Genomic DNA, 18980 nt, shown 5'->3' on the forward strand with positions numbered 1-18980 from the left:
ACAGCCCTGCTCTAGTGCCGGGATCTAACCTGTAGTTATTACAGCCCTGCTCTAGTGCCGGGATCTTACCTGTAGTTATTACAGCCCTGCTCTAGTGCCGGGATCTAACCTGTAGTTATTACAGCCCTGCTCTAGTGCCGGGATCTAACCTGTAGTTATTACAGCCCTGCTCTAGTGCCGGGATCTAACCTGTAGTTATTACAGCCCTGCTCTAGTGCCGGGATCTAACCTGTAGTTATTGCAGCCCTGCTCTAGTGCCGGGATCTAACCTGTAGTTATTACAGCCCTGCTCTAGTGCCGGGATCTAACCTGTAGTTATTACAGCCCTGCTCTAGTGCCGGGATCTAACCTGTTGTTATTACAGCCCTGCTCTAGTGCCGGGATCTAACCTGTAGTTATTACAGCCCTGCACTAGTGCCGGGATCTAACCTGTAGTTATTACAGCCCTGCTCTAGTGCCGGGATCTAACCTGTAGTTATTACAGCCCTGCTCTAGTGCCGGGATCTAACCTGTAGTTATTACAGCCCTGCTCTAGTGCCGGGATCTAACCTGTAGTTATTACAGCCCTGCTCTAGTGCCGGGATCTAACCTGTAGTTATTACAGCCCTGCTCTAGTGCCAGGATCTAACCTGTAGTTATTACAGCCCTGCTCTAGTGCCGGGATCTAACCTGTAGTTATTACAGCCCTGCTCTAGTGCCGGGATCTAACCTGTAGTTATTACAGCCCTGCTCTAGTGCCGGGATCTAACCTGTAGTTGCGGTAGCCCTGCTTAAGTGCTCTGGTACCAGGCAGGCTGTGCGAGGCCACTTGGTCCCAGTGTAGTGGTTTAAACAGGTGGGTGTTCACTTCAGACCCAACCAAAGAGAATTAGGCAGGCGGACGTACTGTAGCAGCCAAGCAGCTGAGTCCCACGCCACTCCTGGTGAATTTGCTGAATCATGTTCCAGCGGGGCCATTATCAGCTGAGCTATGAGCCATGACAGGACCACCGTACTAGAGAAACAGCAGGCTAGCAGCCAACCACAGCATGGCAAACAACCACAGGCACAGACTCTGTATACAAACCCCTGTGTGTGTGTGTGTGTGTGTGTGTGTGTGTGTGTGTGTGTGTGTGTGTGTGTGTGTGTGTGTGTGTGTGTGTGTGTGTGTGTGTGTGTGTGTGTGTGTGTGTGTGTGTGTGTGTTATACTGTACTCGCTGCTATTGGAGGTAGATGACACCAAGGCGGAACCTGCTCGCCTTATACGCAGCCGGGAGTCATTTAAAAATTAACGAGCGCATATTTCATTCAGCAACTTTTATCGCAAACCACAGAATTCTCCCTCGGATTCAGGGAGGTACACATTAGAAGAAAATGTTTTACTATGTCTCTAGTCATTTGACTATGTGCTTACATAAACCAATCTAGGTGTCTATTTTCTCTAAACCTGACCTCCAGCAATGCATGCATATCCCAGAGTGGGAAAGGATATTTAGTGCTTAGGTCAGGAGGACTTCTTCTAGTCTATGTGGTGATTGCAACCTATTGCAGACAGAGGGCCAAGGGCAGAGTAAGGGTGAAGGGGACTGATGAGTCTAATTCACCATGATGGGGTCAGACTGAAGAGGTGCTTAAGCACAAAAAGATTTGGGGCGGCAGGTAGCCTAGTGGTTAGTGCGTTGGGCCAGTAACCGAAAGATTGCTGGATCGAATCCCCTGCCTGAACAAGGATCCCCCTAACCCACTGTTCCCCGATAGGCCATCAATGTAAATAAGAATTTGTTCTTAATGTTCTTAACTGACTTGCCTAGTTAGATGAAGGTTACAACAACTGATGGACACAATCAGTACAAGTTCCCCTAGAATTCAAATTGATAATTTCTATAGCTTCACAGGCATCTTTATTTTACTACTGTTTCTACTGTTTACACAGCTGATTAAAGATAACAATACTGGATCGGTGTCCTGGGATGAAATCAGTGACTGGCTCTCATCTTAAAAGAAGCCTATAAAACCCACTGCATACTAACCTTAAAGAAGCCTATGATACCCACTCCATACTCCACACAGTACTTGTCCAGCAGGTCTCTGTTCCAAGCGTCCAGGTTGACATACTTCAGGATGTTCTCATAGATGACCAGCGTGAAACGGCCTCTGTCCTTGTCTGTCAGGGTGGGCATGTCCCCCTTTCCCGGGGCCATCTCGGTTCGGTAGAGGAAGCGGCCAGACTCCAGGATGGCCACAATGTCCTGTCCCAGCTGGGAGTATAGACTCTCCACAAACACCAGCACCACAGGGTCAGTGCGCAATACATCTGAGGGCCTGGCCGTGTGTGGAGGGAGCGCCCGGGAGGAGGTGGAGGGTGTGGCGGCACGACGGTCGTCCCAGTCAGCAGTGCCCTCCTCCGGCCCTCCCATGCCCCCCGCCGCCGGTTCCAGCTCCCGCTTGACTCCGTAGAGGAAGTAGGCGGAGACCAAGACGCTCACCATGCAGAAGAGGAAGAGGAGCAGGAGGCTGGTCTGGAGAGTGAGGGAGTGAGACTGACGGAAGAGCCGCCGGAGGCGACCGCATGACGGCAGCAACATCACCCCGCACAGACTCAGTCCCAGAGTGTACGGCGAAAACAATCCAAATGTAATGGTAGGTGGTAGAGATTCTTCCTCAAAAATACAATAGGCTCCTCCACATCACGTACTCATGTCACCATTGCCAAGGGGTGGTGGGAGCAACATAGGCAGGGGACACCATCAGTGTGGGTGGGTGGCTCTCTGGCAGACAGGGATATGTGCCTTTACCCATCCACCAGCCCCCTGCCCTCCCCACCCCCCCAACAACGCTTACGCTCTAAATCCTGGGGCTCTCTATAGGACTTGCAGAAGGACAGAGGTGGTGACGGAAGATGGTTCTCTGGAGTCACACGGGTAGTCCAGCAAGGTGCTGCTCTCCCAGCAGGTCATCCCCAAAGCATTCTCTAGGAGACCTGGAGGACAAAGATAAATATTCAGAGATTAGAACAGGACTGTTCAGTGTTCCAGATATACACAGAGATTAGAACAGGTGAGGATCTGCAGAGAAGAAATGGGAGAAACTCCCCAAATACAGGTGTGCCAAGCTTGTAGAGTCATACCCAAGAAGACTAGAGGCTGCAATCACTGCCAAAGGTGCTTCAACAACAGTACTCAGTACAACAGTACTCAGTAAAGGGTCTGATTACTTACGTAAATGTGATATTTCCGGGTTTTGTTTTGTTTCTAAAAACCTGTTTTTGCTTTGTTATTATGTGCTATTGCGTGCAGATTGATGGGGGGGGGGGGGATTTACGTAACAAAATGGGAAAGGTCAAGTGGTCTGAATACTATCCAAATGCACTGTATGTTATGGATGTATTGACATTATGGACAGTATGTGGATAGAATATTTAGTATATCTGTAGGATAGAATAGTATATATACAGCAATAGTTGAATAGGGTAGCATTGACTAGAATACAGTATATACAGATGAAATTAGTAAAACCATATGTAAACATTATTAAAGTGACCATTGTCCAATATTAAAAGTGACCAGTGATTCCATGACTATGTAAATAGGGCAGCAGCCTCTAAGGTAGCCGGCTAGTGACTAAGGGGGGAAATGTGTTCTGTAAAACAGATTGTCTGTTGTGATTCGAGTCCTCTTCATTATATTTCTATATGTAATGTTCAGAATCAAAATGATTCACCTTGCTGAATATAGGTTTATCTTGTTTTGGTTTGTTTTATTGCTGTTATTGGTCTGTTTAATTGTGTCGTATGCTTCATCTAGTTCTGATCACATACGCCGTACACTCTTTACAAATGACATATCCTGGTCAAAGCCCCCTAATTTCAAAAGAGTATTTGTGGTGCAGCCAGAAACAAAACTATACAAGTGAAATATGAAATACATAGAAAAAAGTAGAGACAAGAGTGCATTTTCTCCCCTTTTAAACTGATGGCTTTAAGATTGAAACAGCTTCTGTCTCTCGGTCCCAGCTTTGAAGCACCTGGATGATAGCGGGGTGAACAGCGTGGCTTGGGTGGTTGATGTCCTTCATGATCTTTTTGGCCTTCCTGTGACATCGGGTGCCTTAGGTGTCCTGCAAGGCAGGCAGTGTGCCCAAGGTGCGTTGGGCAGACTGCACCATTCTCTAGAGAGCCCTGCAGTTGCGGGCAGTGCAGTTGCCGTACCAGGCGGTGATACAGCCCAACAGGATGCTCTCAATGGTGCATCTGTAAAAGTTTGTAAGGGTTAGGGGCCAAGCCAAATGTCTTCAGCCTCCTGAGGTTGAAGAGGCACTGTTGTGCCTTCACCACACTGTCTGCATGGGTGGACCATTTCAAATAGTCAGTGATGTGTTCGGCCCCATCGATGTGGATGTGGTGGACGTGCTCCCTCTGCTGTGTCCTGAAGTCCACAATCAGCTCCTTTGTTTTGTTGTGGGAGAGGTTATTTTCCTGGCACCACTCCGCCATGGCCCTCACCTCCTCCCTGCAGACGGTCTTGACATTGATGGTTATCAGGCGTACTACTGTTCTGTCGTCAGCAAACTTGATGATTGAGCTTAAACTTAATTTAGTTCAGTTACCTTTGCTTTCTTGGATACAGGAACAAATGGTGGACATCTTGAAACAATAGGGAGAGATTGAATATGTCCGTAAACACTCCAGCCAGATGGTCTGCGCATGCTCTGAGGACGCGGCTAGGGATGCTTTGGCTATGCCGGATTAAGTTATATGACATGCTATTCTATAAAATAATTTCTCTGTAATTCATATTACCTGATTAAGCTAATAAGGTGAATGTAATTAACTAGAAAGCCAGGGCACCATGAAATAATGTTTATAGAGCTGTTATCTTCCGAATAAACTCTTAACGACTGTGTAATATTTTACATCAATAGTAGTCTATATTTAATCGTCACTTTATTCAGTCTCATCTGAAAGTTGTAAATTCTTCACGAACCCTGGCTAACAAGCTGAATCAGCAATACAAAATGTGGTTTATTTATTGATTATAATTTGGTTTATTTATTTACTAAATTATCACACATAATTACATCATACATTAATTACAAATGTCATAAAGAAAACATCCCTGGTGGACGGAGCCGACATGACGGCTGATTACACAAAGGAAAGGGGTTGGGTTTGAATGAAAGAGCCGGAAGACTGAGGAAACTTTAGAGTGTTTTCTATCCAAATCTACCAGTTATATGCATATCATATATTCTGGGCCCGAGTAGCAGGCCGTTTAATTTGGGCATGCTTTTCATCCAAAATTCCGAATGCTGCCCCCTACCCTAGAGAAGTTAACGTAGGACCGTCGCTCTAACGTCCTCGGAACAGGAATTACATTTTCGGAATATAGTCGGGGAGAGAAGGGCGTGTTTCATAATTTATAACCAATGTCTGTTCACATGGGCAGGGCCACTGAGTTGAGCATAGTTCACTCATGAAAAAAACAATTCTTTCATTTGGAAGCTAAAATTACATTACATCTTTTCACAAATAGTTTCGTATTTAAACATTTAAATTGCACAACAATTCCATGTGAATCTGATAACTAGAATGTGTAGACTTTCCAAGATACAGTTTATGTCGTCCTATCATCAGTAATAATGTCTCAGACGCCAACTGATCTGGCATCATATTCATTTAGTACCAACGCATATTATCAGCTGGTTGGATTACCGAAATATGGTTCCGTTCCCCCACCTTTTTGATGTTCCCAGACTCTACCTCTCAATGTTAACAAAGGGATTTTCAATAGCCACCGGTAGAGTAGAGATAGGAAAAAGGGGAAAGGTATTTATGGGGGTCATAACCCGCCCCAGGCCAACGTCATGACACGTCATGGGCCGGCAGCCTTGTGAGGGTTAACACGCTTAAATGTCTTACGTACATCGGCCACTGAGAACGAGTGCCCACAGTCCTCAGGAGCAGCCCCAAATACTTATTTTCCACCATAGTTTGCAAATAAATTCATTAAAAATCCTACAATGTGATTTTCTGGATTTTTTTCTCTCATTTTGTCTGTTGTAGTTTAAGTGTACCTATGATGAAAATTACAGGCCTCTCTCGTCTTTTTAAGTGGGAGAACTTGCACAATTGGTGGCTGACTAAATACTTTTTTGCCCCACTGTATATATTATAGTATAATAATAGTGAAGACATGCAATTATCTCATCATAAATGCAGTCTTCTTTTCAGAAAAAGCTTAAGAGATTAGAAAAGTAATATTCAGTGTTCCAGATATACACAAAGTGCTTTCAGAACGTTTCAGAACCCTCGACTTTTTCCACATTTTGTTTCATTACAGCCTTATTCTAAAATAGTTTAAACATTTTTTTAAATACTCTGCAATCTACACACAATACCCCATAATGACAAAGCGAAAACAGGTTTAATAATTTTTTTGCAAATATATATATATATATATATAGATATATACATAACGTGTTATATATATATATATAAAAGAATACCATTATTACACAAGACCCTTTGCCATGAGACTCGAAACGGAGCTCAGGTGCATCCTGTTTTCACTGGTCATCCTTGAGATGTTTCTACAACTTGATTGGAGTCCACCTGAGATAACTTAAATTGATTGGACATGATTTGGAAAGGCTGCTGCTGGTTAGAATGCCTGCACCTCGTTTTTTTTTTTTGTCTTCTACAAAGCACCAATTTTCAGAGGATAAAGCTATAATAAAAAAACCGAGAGCTTGTTCAACCGTCGGAAAGGACTGAAGCGACAGGGTGACAAGATCCAGCGTGCCTGGGGCTGGATCCAGTTAGGCACCACAGAGCCATTCATATACGGGCATATATGTAAAGAGAGTAGAAAAAATTGCAGGGGTATGGGGATGAAAAAACAAAATGCATGAATACCAAAGGAAAGCAACAGCACCAAAGTACATTTATAAAAATGAAAACACAGGCAACGGAGGGGAGAGGGGGGGCCAGGGAGAAAGCGATTTTATCACTTCAAAAGGGTGTTGGGAGCGGAGCGTGTGAAAGACGCCAGAGTCACCCTCCCTTTGGTGAGACACAGCTGTTCAGGTTTCGTGAAGGCTTGCACAAATCACAACGAATGGTGATCGAGCGTTCGTCTGACGCTGTGTTTTAGGTACCACCAGCTGTAGACCTCTGGCTGCTGACGTTTTTCATGTGTTTCTACATGTAAAATCAGTGTGCACTTGGCTTTCAGAATTCATTGAGCTGCTAAGTATTCTTGGCCAACAAACACTATTTGTGTGTGAGCCCTTAGTGTGATCCAATTTCCCCCATCGGGAATTTTTGAGGCGGGCAGGAGGGGCTAGCTTTAGGAAGCAAGAAAGAAAAATTCCATTAGGGGTTGCAAGAATGACGTGCAGGCATTTAACCCCACTCCCGGCCCCCACCCCAGTCCCCATACCCAGAGTCTGAGCTCCAACCACAATACCCCACTCCCGGCCCCCTCCCCAGTCCCCACACCCAGAGTCTGAGCTCCAACCACAATACCCTGTCACTTGGCTCCCATTGTGGCAGTGAGAGGGAGGTGAAGACCTGTCACCATAGGGGCTCTGCTATTCATCAACAGGGTATTTAGCCCACCCTTTTAAATGTGTAAAGGATTATGAAAACCCAGTATAATTCAGATGGCAATGCATTTGTCAAGTGAAAGAGGGGAAACTCCCAATAAACATGAAGCCGCTGGGTCATAGACAGTATGATTCTACTGTCTGTAGGACAGGGCTGGGCTACACAAGATTACCTAGCTAAAACAGGAGTTTTATTAAATCCGTGTTGATGTTTTTGATGGTGGCCTGGTTTAATGTTGGCAACAAAAACAGGCAAGAGGGCGGTAAAGGTGGCCACAGCTCAACTGGGTGCAACAGGCACAGCTCTCAGAAACATTCAGGAAGCAAGTGGTTCGGAGAGCTAACTGTATCCTCGGCTGTCCTGATCACCCCCTTCTTGACGATTTTGAACTCCTCCCATCAGGTCCATCGTTTTAGACTTCACAAACACAAGAGCAACAGATGGAAGAACGATGTTATCCCATAGGCTTTCTGAATCTGCACATGAAATGAAATCATGTTTATTGCTGCACTTCTGCACAATGACCGCTCCTTTTTCAAAATGGATTTTAAGACCGTAACCAATCTCATTATCTGTTGTACGGCTGACACAGGTTTTAATGTTCTTGAATAACATTTCCCAATTGGGACAATAAAGATATGTTGAAAACACGTCAAAAGTACAACGTTTGAATATCTGTGTCGTTCTATAACAGTAGAGATAAGTGACGAGTGGGAGCGGCCTCTGGCAAATCGCTGACAAAGGAACGGATTGTACTCACCGCTCCTCCAGATCAACAAAAACCTAACTTTTCCCTGACATCATGTGTCTCATCTGAGGAACTGAATACCAGGCTGAGATGAAGGCACATAGTGTTACAAGACAACAGTGCCAAAGGATTTGAGGATTATTTTTTTTTGTTCAATGTAGCAGACCAGAAAAAAAAGGAATGGAGGGAGGAAAAAAAAAGTTGTCTTCCTGGCTGGTATTTGATTCTTGTGTGTGTGTGTGTGTGTGTGTGTGTGTGTGTGTGTGTGTGTGTGTGTGTGTGTGTGTGTGTGTGTGTGTGTGTGTGTGTGTGTGTGTGTGTGTGTGTGTGTGAAGTGAAGAAAGTCAATCCCAACTTTGAGTAAAATGAAAGTTTTAGTAAAAACAGTCTGAGCAACATTAATGGGTTCGAGTAGAGACTGGCTGGCTGTCTGGGTCACCAACACACTGCTCACTTCACCACACTAACAAATTGCTTTTGTGTCACAGGTTTCAAAAGACTCTGCAATGACACACCAAACATGCCGAAGTGGTATAACATAAAAGTAAGAAGAAATACCAGTCCAGGACTGAAAAAAAGGGAAATTGAGGACCTTGACATTTAAGAATATGTCAACAACTCCCATGCCAGACAGTCCCACTATTTTGTTACAGTCAGGGGACTGACAGACGTGTGAAAAGGAGCTGTGGGCATCTGGGAACAAACACAAATGGCCATTTCTTTTTAGGATGAGCGTCATCACACGTCCTGCTCTCAGGGCATCACATCCAGTGGTTTCAGAAAGTATTGATGCCCCTTCACTAATTCCACATGTTGTTGTTAAAGCCGGGAAATCAAAATTGATCAAACATACAGATTTCTTTACTCATCTACACACAATACCCCATAATGACAAAGTGAAAACATGTTTTTAGAAATGTTAGAAAAAGTATTTTTTAAATCTCATTAAGTATTCACACACATTTGCTATAACACTCGAACTTGAGCTGTGCATACAATTTCCTTTGATCATCCTTGAGATTTCACAACAACTTGATTGGAGACCACCTGTGGCCAATTCAAGTGCTTGGATATGATTTAGAAATGAACTTCTCTAGGGTAGGGGGCAGCATTCAGAATTTTGGATGAAAAGCAGTCCCAAATTAAACTGCCTGCTACTCGGGCCCAGGAGACCTAGTGAATGACCTGCAGAGAGCTGGGAGCAAAGTAACAAAGCCTACCATCAGTAACACAATACGCCGCCAGGGACTCAAATCCTGCAGTGCCAGGCGTGTCCCCCTGCTTAAGCCAGTACATGTCCAGGCCCTTCTGAAGTTTGCTAGAGAGCATTTGGATGATCCAGAAGAAGATTGGGAGAATGTCATATGGTCAGATTAAATCATAATAGAACTTTTTGGTAAAAACTCAACTCGTCGTGTTTGGAGGACAAAGAATGCTGAGTTGCATCCAAAGAACACCATACCTACTGTGAAGCATGGGGGTGGAAACATCATGCTTTGGGGCTGTTTTTCTGCAAAGGGACCAGGATGACTGATCCGTGTACAGGAAACAATGAATGGGGCCATGTATTGTGAGATTTTTCCATCAGCAAGGGCATTAAAGATGAAATGTGGCTGGGTCTTTCAGCATGACAATGATCCCAAACACACCGCCCGGGCAACGAAGGAGTGGCTTCGTAAGAAGCATTTCAAGGTCCTGGAGTAGCCTAGCCAGTCTCCAGATCTCAACCCCATAGAAAATCTTTGGAGGGAGTTGAAAGTCCGTGTTGCCCAGCAACAACCCCAAAACATCACTGCTCTAGAGGAGATCTGCATGGAGGAATGGGCCAAAATACCAGCAACAGTGTTTGAAAACCTTGTGAAGACTTACAGAAAACATTTGACCTCTGTCATTGCCAACAAAGCGTATTAAACAAAGTATTGAGATAAACTTTTGTTATTGACCAAATACTTATTTTCCACCATAGTTTGCAAATAAATTCATTTAAAATCCTACAATGTGATTTTCTGGATTTTTTTCTCTCATTTTGTCTGTCATATTTGAAGTGTACCTATGATGAAAATTACAGGCCTCTCATCTTTTTAAGTGGGAGAATTTGCACAATAACTTTTTTGCCCCAGTGTATCTGGGGAAGGGTATAAAACTATTTTTAGATTGTTGAAATTCTCCAAGAGCACAGTAGTCTCCATTATTGGGAAATAAATAAAAAATAAAAATTAAACTAACCAGACTCTGCCTAGAACTGGCCGTCCGACCATACGTGCAAGAAGGACCTCTGGGAGGTGACCAGGAGTGACCACATGACCGCACACCAGGAGTTAGTTGAAAGGCCACGTGACAGCACACCAGGAGTTAGCTGAAAGGCCACGTGACAGCACACCAGGAGTTAGCTGAAAGGCCACGTGACAGCACACCAGGAGTTAACTGAAAGGCACATGACAGCACACCAGACACAGCTCATCACCAGTCTAACGCCATCCCTACCGTGAAGCATGATGATGGCAGCATCATGCTATGGGGATGCTTTTCAGCAGCAGGGACTGCTTACTGAGACTGGTAAGGAAAGAGGGAACAATGAATGGAATCAAATACAGGCAAATCCTTGAGAACCTGCTTCATAGTGCAAACGACCTTAGACTGGGGTGAAGACTTGTGTTCCAACAGGACAATGACCCCAAACATAGTCAAAGCAATGCTGGTATGGCTTCAGAACAAGAATGTGAAAGTCCTTGAGGGGCCCAGCCAAAGCCACGTGGGGCGGCAGCGTAGCCTAGTGGTTAGAGCGTTGGACTAGTAACCGGAAGGTTGCGAGTTCAAACCCCCGAGCTGACAAGGTACATCTGTCGTTCTGCCCCTGAACAGGCAGTTAACCCACTGTTCCCAGGCCGTCATTGAAAATAAGAATATGTTCTTAACTGACTTGCCTGGTTAAATAAAGGTAAAATTAAATTTAAAAAAGCCCAGAAAAACTTGAAGATTACTGTTAACCGCCACTCTCCATCTAAGCGATTGAGAAAATCTACAAGGAAGAAAATCCCCAAATCCAGATGTGAAAAGCTGATCGACATACCCAAGACGACTCAAAGCTGTAATCACCGGCAAAGGTGCTTCTACAAAGAATTGACTCAGGGGTGTGAATAGTTAGCAAAAATGTATTTCATTTTTTATAAATTAGCAAACATTTCTAAAAACATCTCTTACTTTGTTTTTCCGCACTCTAACCCATAATGACAATCAATTTTGAATTCGGGCTATAACAACAAAATGTGGTATAAGTCAAGGGATATGAATACTTTCTGAAGGCACTGTACTTTATGCATCAAGTGTTCTTACCTCGAGAGACAGCAATATGCTCCTAGCCCACTGACCCAGCAACATACAGTACAGGGAAAAGTCCTCTATAAAAAATGAGCTACAGGCTGAACCGTTAAGCATCACCTAGTCGATTCATGTTCAACAAACAAGGAATATAATCTTTAAAATGTGAACAAGAAATCCTATTCTAATATAGCCCTATTTGAATGACATTATGTAATCGTAGCCTCAGGTATGCGAGGAAACCTAGTGACTACCCTCAAAGCAGTTAAAATTGTAACACCGCTGCACCTAATCAAAAATGTTGTCAGACTGTAATACATGATGGACAAAGCTCTTAATGTGCTGGAATTACTGGTCATCCAATTCAACCAATCAGTGGGATTTTATTGGAGAATAGAGACAAGAAAAGAGTCTAGAATGTAAAGTAAGCTTCAAAGCTTCTCTAGTTCCTCTTCATCTGTCACTACTTCTTCAATATTTTTCTTTCTTTGCCTTTTCAAAGCACATTTGGACAGAGGAGAACAGCTACTGAAAAAAAGGAGTGCCTCAACAACTGGGAATATTAGTGAGCCACTGATTGGAGCATAGGCCCATAAACACCAGAACCCTTCCTGTAATGAGCACCGTGGGTAACTACGCCAGGGGCTTGGGCTTACAAGACGATCCCTGGCTGCCGGCCCTGGGTGGCTAGCCTTGCAGGACTGCTTTCTCTCAGTCTCAGGCAGCCCCAACTTTAGATTCACCGAGTGTACCCAGGCCTAACCCCATGGGCTCGGTGCCATTTCACATTCACAATGACATACATTGTTTGGAGCAGATGATGACTGCCTGAGAATCCAGTCCTTGCTCAGGCATGAGGGGTTAGCAGACTGAGACTAATGCAGGTTTTCATGGCCTTCACTTCCCGCCTCCACTCTTCTCCACTGTACACCTAAAAAGAAGTCAGGGTGGAGCTAGTCAATTGAAACAGAGGAATGGGTTGGCTCATGGGGTTTGGTATGGAGGCAGAGGACTGGGTTGGCTCATGGGGTTTGGTATGGAGGCAGAGGACTGGGTTGGCTCACGGGGTTTGGTAGAAGTAAGATGGAGGAGCAGCATTTTATGTTAAAGCTCAGAGGAATACAGACACAATATGAAATTCCTCTTCAAACACCAGATGTGGAGGACACCGATGTTTCCTGCTCCAGTTGTTCATGTGATGCCTTATTGCAGTAGGCCCTACATGCAATCAAGCTGTCTTTAAAGTGCCACGTTTCTTCAATACAATTTAGAGAAAGGAAAAAGTGAAAAGTTGGTATAGAGTGAGAAATATGCTCATTATGTCATGCTAGACACAGACTATGTTCAATTAGTCAGCCTCTGTATCGAAGGTACTGAGATAGTTCACCAACTGGTGGGAGTCAGACTAAGGTACTGAGATAGTTCACCAACTGGTGGGAGTCAGACTAACTACTATCATCACTGAGGTTGGTCTCATTTCACATCAAGTTGTAAATGTTCCTGAATCACCATAGCGTTTGACTGTCTGGGCTATGGGTTATAGACTATGGTTTAGGCTTACAGATCGACTTGTTTAATTAGCATTGGATAGGAACCACAAGGGTTGCTAAGGCCATCCAGGTGATAATAGCCATTACAGAGGGAACCATGCTTACTGGATAACATAGGCTAGATTATTTTATTTGTAATAAATTCGTAAACCTGTTTCTGCTTTATCATTATGGTATAGTGCGTGTAGATCGATGGGGGAAAAAAACAATTGAATCCATTTTAGAATAAGGCTGTGAAGTAACAAAATGTGGAAAAAGTCAAGGGGTCTGAATACTTTCCTAATGCTCTGTATCTATCACAGAGGGCGGGACAAGACTAAGAGAATCCCCCACATGGATGACCTAAGTTGAGATACTCGGTATACCTATTAGTCTCACATGGGCGAGAAATCAGTTTCTGACAACACATACATGAAGAACATAAATATTGCTTTCGGTGGAACAGTATCAGTACTGCACATATGAAAGAGAACACTAACCCAAGAGATGTAGCCTCTCTGTTATTAAGTAAATAAGGTAAGGACAAAAAACATTCATGGGGGGAGAAAAAAATGGGTCTAACAACAAGGGTTGGTTGGTTCAACGGTCTCAGTCACCCTTTCCAAAGGAAAAGCATAACCACAACCTTCTTCAGAAAGCAGAAGTCAAACTGCGTCCAATCAGACACCAAAGTTCCCCTTCATCAGAATTTGAATTACTGCTGGAGAGCTGGAAACTGCCATCCGTGAAAACAGACACGACAAAACTTCCGACGGAGATGGTTCAGAGAAATGGAATCAGGAGCGGATGTAACATGAGAATGAGAAGTAAACGTTAAGTTTAAGAGTGCCACCGCTTTGTGACAGCTCTGAATCCGTTTGACTGGGGAGTTTGAGATCCCGAGTGCTGATGTTCTATCTATCACACAGGAGCATTTGTCTGTAAAATGTCATATGCCATGAACGTAGAGCCCCACAAACACTAGAGTGCGTCAACTTTACCATGGTAAGATTAAAATCCTTCTAACACCGTGGTCCTCTCTTCTCTCTTATTAGTAGACAATAAAGGTCAGTCAGAACCCAAATGCTGTTCAGTTCACCACCTTCATTCAGTCATTAGTTTATTGCAGTCACAATTCTTGCTTGCTAAAACTAATATATTATTTTATACACAGATTAAGGCTGTACTAAGGGGTACCATGAAATGGTACACGGAGAAGCAATTTTCAAAACCAACAAGCAAGACCACTGAAAATAAAACCAATATTCATTCAAATGCCGTGAGAGAGAATCATATCAGAGGCATTCAGGCCATCCACAACATTTATTTATTTTTATTTACATTTTTGTCATTTAGCAGACACTCTTATTCAGAGAATACATTTTTCATAAATGTTTTCCCATACTGGTCCCCGCAGGTTAATGAAACTCACAACCCTGGTGTTGTAAGCGTCATGCTCTACCAACTGAACCACACGGGATTAATTGCACAGCATACCAATGAATGGGGAACTGGGATGGTTCACCTCTGTCTCAGAGGCAGAGATAATACAAAACATTAGCAATCTGAAGGGCATAATCCAGCACAATCTGGGGAGGGTCAGGGAAGTGTAATCCTAAATCTCTAATCCTGTTTATCTAGACTGGACCAAATGCGCAAACAAGTGGCAGATGAATGTACAGACATACAGACCACAACTTAGTGTCCAACATGGACTACTGCATTGATGGATCCGGAACCCATTTTCAGTAAACCGAATGAAATCTGTCCAAGACATCAATGTGAACCAGTGAATAACATTTATCTCAATATAGCCTCAGCCTACAATGAGAACACAAGTGCCTATCCTATAAAACCATACAATCCCATTTCTTGTCGATGGAGCCACTCTGAAGGAAAGCGTCAGCCACAGTACCTTGTGAAGCGTGTCCATCCTGTGAAGAGAACTATCCTCCAGGGCCCTCTAGCAGCCTGTGTGTGTGTGTGTGTGTGTGTGTGTGTGTGTGTGTGTGTGTGTGTGTGTGTGTGTGTGTGTGTGTGTGTGTGTGTGTGTGTGTGTGTGTGTGTGTGTGTGTGTGTGTGTGTGTGTCTGCCAGGATAGCCTCTGTGCTCCTCCAATCTCCACTCTGCTAGCTAGGGTTGCTCCTACCTCCACAGGCGCTCTGCTCTACTCTCAGAGTTTCAACTCCACTTCCCCACCATGCTCAGCTCCGTCTGAGCTCACACACACAGCTTCTTACGTCTGGTGATGAATGCACAGTCCACCAGCCAGCCCTCTGCGCCAACCCAGCACAAACTGTACCACCACCATCACACCTGCTGTGTCGCTCCAATCCCTAGAGAGTACTTACTTGGCGAGAGCGGGTGTACCCCCCTCCCCCCCACCCACGCACTGCATGACCAGAGTTTGGGGTGAGCTGCGAGCCCACCACGCTGCTTATCTAATGTGCGTTTTTGTCCGCGTGCTAATCTCCTGTTTCACTGGGACGGCGCTAACCCCATGAGCTGTACCCCTGACATAATCCCCCCATGGACGGACTCCGGCATGAGGGTAAGGGGATTACTTCCCGTTTGGAGGTGTTTGTCTCCTGACATTAAAGGAAGGGAGGGCGGGGGACAGGGGAAAAGTCTGTGTTTTCAGAGATAAAGACTGAGGGAAGCTGTGGGTCTAAATCCAATATGATACACCACTGCACGCTGCAATGTAGTTTACTTCCAAAGCTCTTCTGAAGCAACACAGATATGAAACATGAAACGGCCAGTAAACTGAAACAGTCTCTCCAGAAATCCAGTTACATCCAACAACCACTTAGCGGTCATAAAATGCAGCATTTAATTGGGTTTCACTCAATCCACCTGTGATTACTGTACATTAAAATGTTGTGCCCACAGATGGCCTTAAAAAGGCAGATAGGTAGAGAGACCGTAGGGCCGCCCGATACAGGCAAAACATTTCATTTCGATATACTGGTAACTGTCAAAATAATGGAAACACTTGAGTAAAATGAGCAATACAAAGTACATTGAAAGCAGGTGCTTCCACACAGATATGGTTTCTGAGTTAAGGTTAAGCAATTAACATCCCATCGTGTATAAAAATTCTTGGCAGGCCATTATTTTGGCTACAATGGTTATGCCCCCATAGAATGACAACGCCCCCATTCACAGGGCACGAGTGGTCACAATGGTTTGATGAGCATGAAAACGATGTAAACTATCTGCCATGGTCTCAGTCACCAGATTTCAACCTAATTGAACACATGGGAGATTCTGGAGCGGCGACTGAGTCAAAGTTTTCTACCACAATCAACAAAACACCAAATTATGAAATTTCTTGTGGTAGAATGGTGTCGCATCCCTCCAATAGAGTTACAGAAACTTGTAGAATCTATGCCAAGGCACATTGAAGTGGATCTAGTTCATGGTGGCCCAACGCCCTATTAAGGCACTTTGGGCGGCAGGTAGCCTCGTGGTTAGAGTGTTGGGCCAGTAAACGAAAGGTTGCTAGATCGAATCCCCGAGCTGACAAGGTAAAAATCTGTCAAAAGTTTTAGAACCGGTCAAACGTTTTAGAACACCTACTCATTCAAGGGTTTTTCTTTATTTTGACTATTTTCTACATTTTAGAATAGAAGTGAAGAAATCAAATCTATGGAATAACACATATGGAAACATGTAGTAACCAACAAAGTGTTAAACAAATCAAAATCTATTTTAGATTTGAGATTCCTCAAATAGCCACCCTTTGATTTGAAGACAGCTTTGCACACTCTTGGCATTCGCTCAATCAGGTTCACCTGGCATACTTTTCCAACAGTCTTGAAGGAGATCCCGCATATGCTGAGCACTTGTTGGCTGCTTTTCCTTCGCTCTGTGGTCCGACTCATCCCAAACCAACTCAATTTGGTTGAGGTTGGGTGATTGTGGAGGCCAGTTCATCTGATGCAGCACTCCATCACTCCCCTTCTTGGTCAAATAGCCCTTACACAGCCTGGAGGTGTGTTGGGTCATTGTCCTGTTGAAAAACAAATGATAGTCCCACCAAGCCCAAACCAGAGAGACCTTCCGGCGCCGACAGATGGCCGCCTCGCTTCGCATTCCTAGGAAACTATGCATTTAAATTTTTTTTTTTTTTTTTTACGTGTTATTTCTTACATTAGTACCCCAGGTCATCTTAGGTTTCATTACATACAGTCGAGAAGAACTACTGAATATAAGATCAGGTCAACGGAATTGATTCCATGCAGCGACCCCAAAAAACGACTCCAAAAAGAGGTAAACGAGGCGGTCTTCTGATCAGACTCCGGAGACGGGCACACCGTGCACCACTCCCTAGCATTCTTCTTGCCAATGTCCAGTCTCTTGACAACAAGGTTGATGAAATCCGAGCAAGGGTAGCATTCCAGAGGGACATCAGAGACTGTAACGGTTCTGTGCTTCACGGAAACATGGCTCACTGGAGAGACGCTATCCGGGGCGGTGCAGCCAACGGGTTTCTCCACGCATCGCGCCGACAGAAACAAACATCTTTCTGGTAAGAAGATTGGCGGGGGCGTGTGCCTCATGACTAACGAGACATGGTGTGATGAAAGAAACATACAGGAACTCAAATCCTTCTGTTCACCTGATTTAGAATTCCTCACAATGAAATGTAGACCGCATTATCTACCAAGAGAATTCTCTTCGATTATAATTACAGCCGTATATATCCCCCCCCAAGCAAACACATCGATGGCTCTGAACAAACTTTATTTAACTCTTTGCAAACTGGAAACCATTTATCCGGTGGCTGCATTCATTGTAGCTGGGGATTTTAACAAAGCTAATCTGAAAACAAGACTCCCTAAATTTTATCCGCATATCGATTGCGCAACCAGGGGTGGTAAAACCTTGGATCATTGTTACTCTAACTTCCGCGACTCATATAAGGCCCTGCCCCACCCCCCTTTCGGGAAAGCTGACCACGACTCCATGTTGTTGATCCCTGCCTACAGACAGAAACTTAAACAAGAGGCTCCCACGCTGAGGTCTGTCCACCGCTGGTCCGACCAAGCTGACTCCACACTCAAAGACTGCTTCCATCACGTGGACTGGGACATGTTTCGTATTGCGTCAGATAACAATATTGACGAATACGCTGATTCGGTGTGCGAGTTCATTAGAACGTGCGTTGAAGATGTCGTTCCCATAACAACGATTAAAACATTCCCTAACCTGAAACCGTGGATTGATGGCAGCATTCGCGTGAAACTGAAAGCGCGAACCACTGCTTTTAATCAGGGCAAGGTGTCTGGTAACATGACCGAATACAAACAGTGCAGCTATTCCCTCCGCAAGGCTATCAAACAAGCTAAGCGTCAGTACAGAGACAAAGTAGAATCTCAATTCAACGGCTCAGACACAAGAGGCATGTGGCAGGGTCTACAGTCAATCACGGACTACAAGAAACCCAGCCCAGTCACGGACCAGGATGTCTTGCTCCCAGGCAGACTAAATAACTTTTTTGCCCGCTTTGAGGACAATACAGTGCCACTGACACAGCCTGCAACGAAAACATGCGGTCTCTCCTTCACTGCAGCCGAGGTGAGTAAGACATTTAAACGTGTTAACCCTCGCAAGGCTGCAGGCCCAGACGGCAACCCCTGCCGCGCCCTCAGAGCATGCGCAGACCAGCTGGACGGTGTGTTTACGGACATATTCAATCAATCCCTATACCAGTCTGCTGTTCCCACATGCTTCAAGAGGGCCACCAATGTTCCAGTTCCCAAGAAAGCTAAGGTAACTGAGCTAAACGACTAC

General features: G+C 44.5%; 1 protein-coding gene across 5 annotated transcripts in view; it reads right to left on the reverse strand.

Annotated features, from left to right (window-relative positions):
* LOC124006838 (bifunctional heparan sulfate N-deacetylase/N-sulfotransferase 1-like) overlaps window positions 1-18980 on the reverse strand; it is a 140699-nt gene that overhangs the window by 60051 nt on the left and 61668 nt on the right. For all 5 annotated transcript variants that reach the window (XM_046317022.1, XM_046317024.1, XM_046317026.1 and 2 more), the window contains one exon: window positions 2011-2960. In XM_046317022.1, the coding sequence (XP_046172978.1) occupies window positions 2011-2565 (555 nt within the window). In that variant the 5' untranslated portion in view covers window positions 2566-2960. The remainder of the gene's footprint in view (window positions 1-2010; window positions 2961-18980) is intronic.

This window comes from Oncorhynchus gorbuscha, linkage group LG20 (assembly GCF_021184085.1).
Source record: "Oncorhynchus gorbuscha isolate QuinsamMale2020 ecotype Even-year linkage group LG20, OgorEven_v1.0, whole genome shotgun sequence".
Classification (NCBI taxonomy): domain Eukaryota; kingdom Metazoa; phylum Chordata; class Actinopteri; order Salmoniformes; family Salmonidae; genus Oncorhynchus; species Oncorhynchus gorbuscha.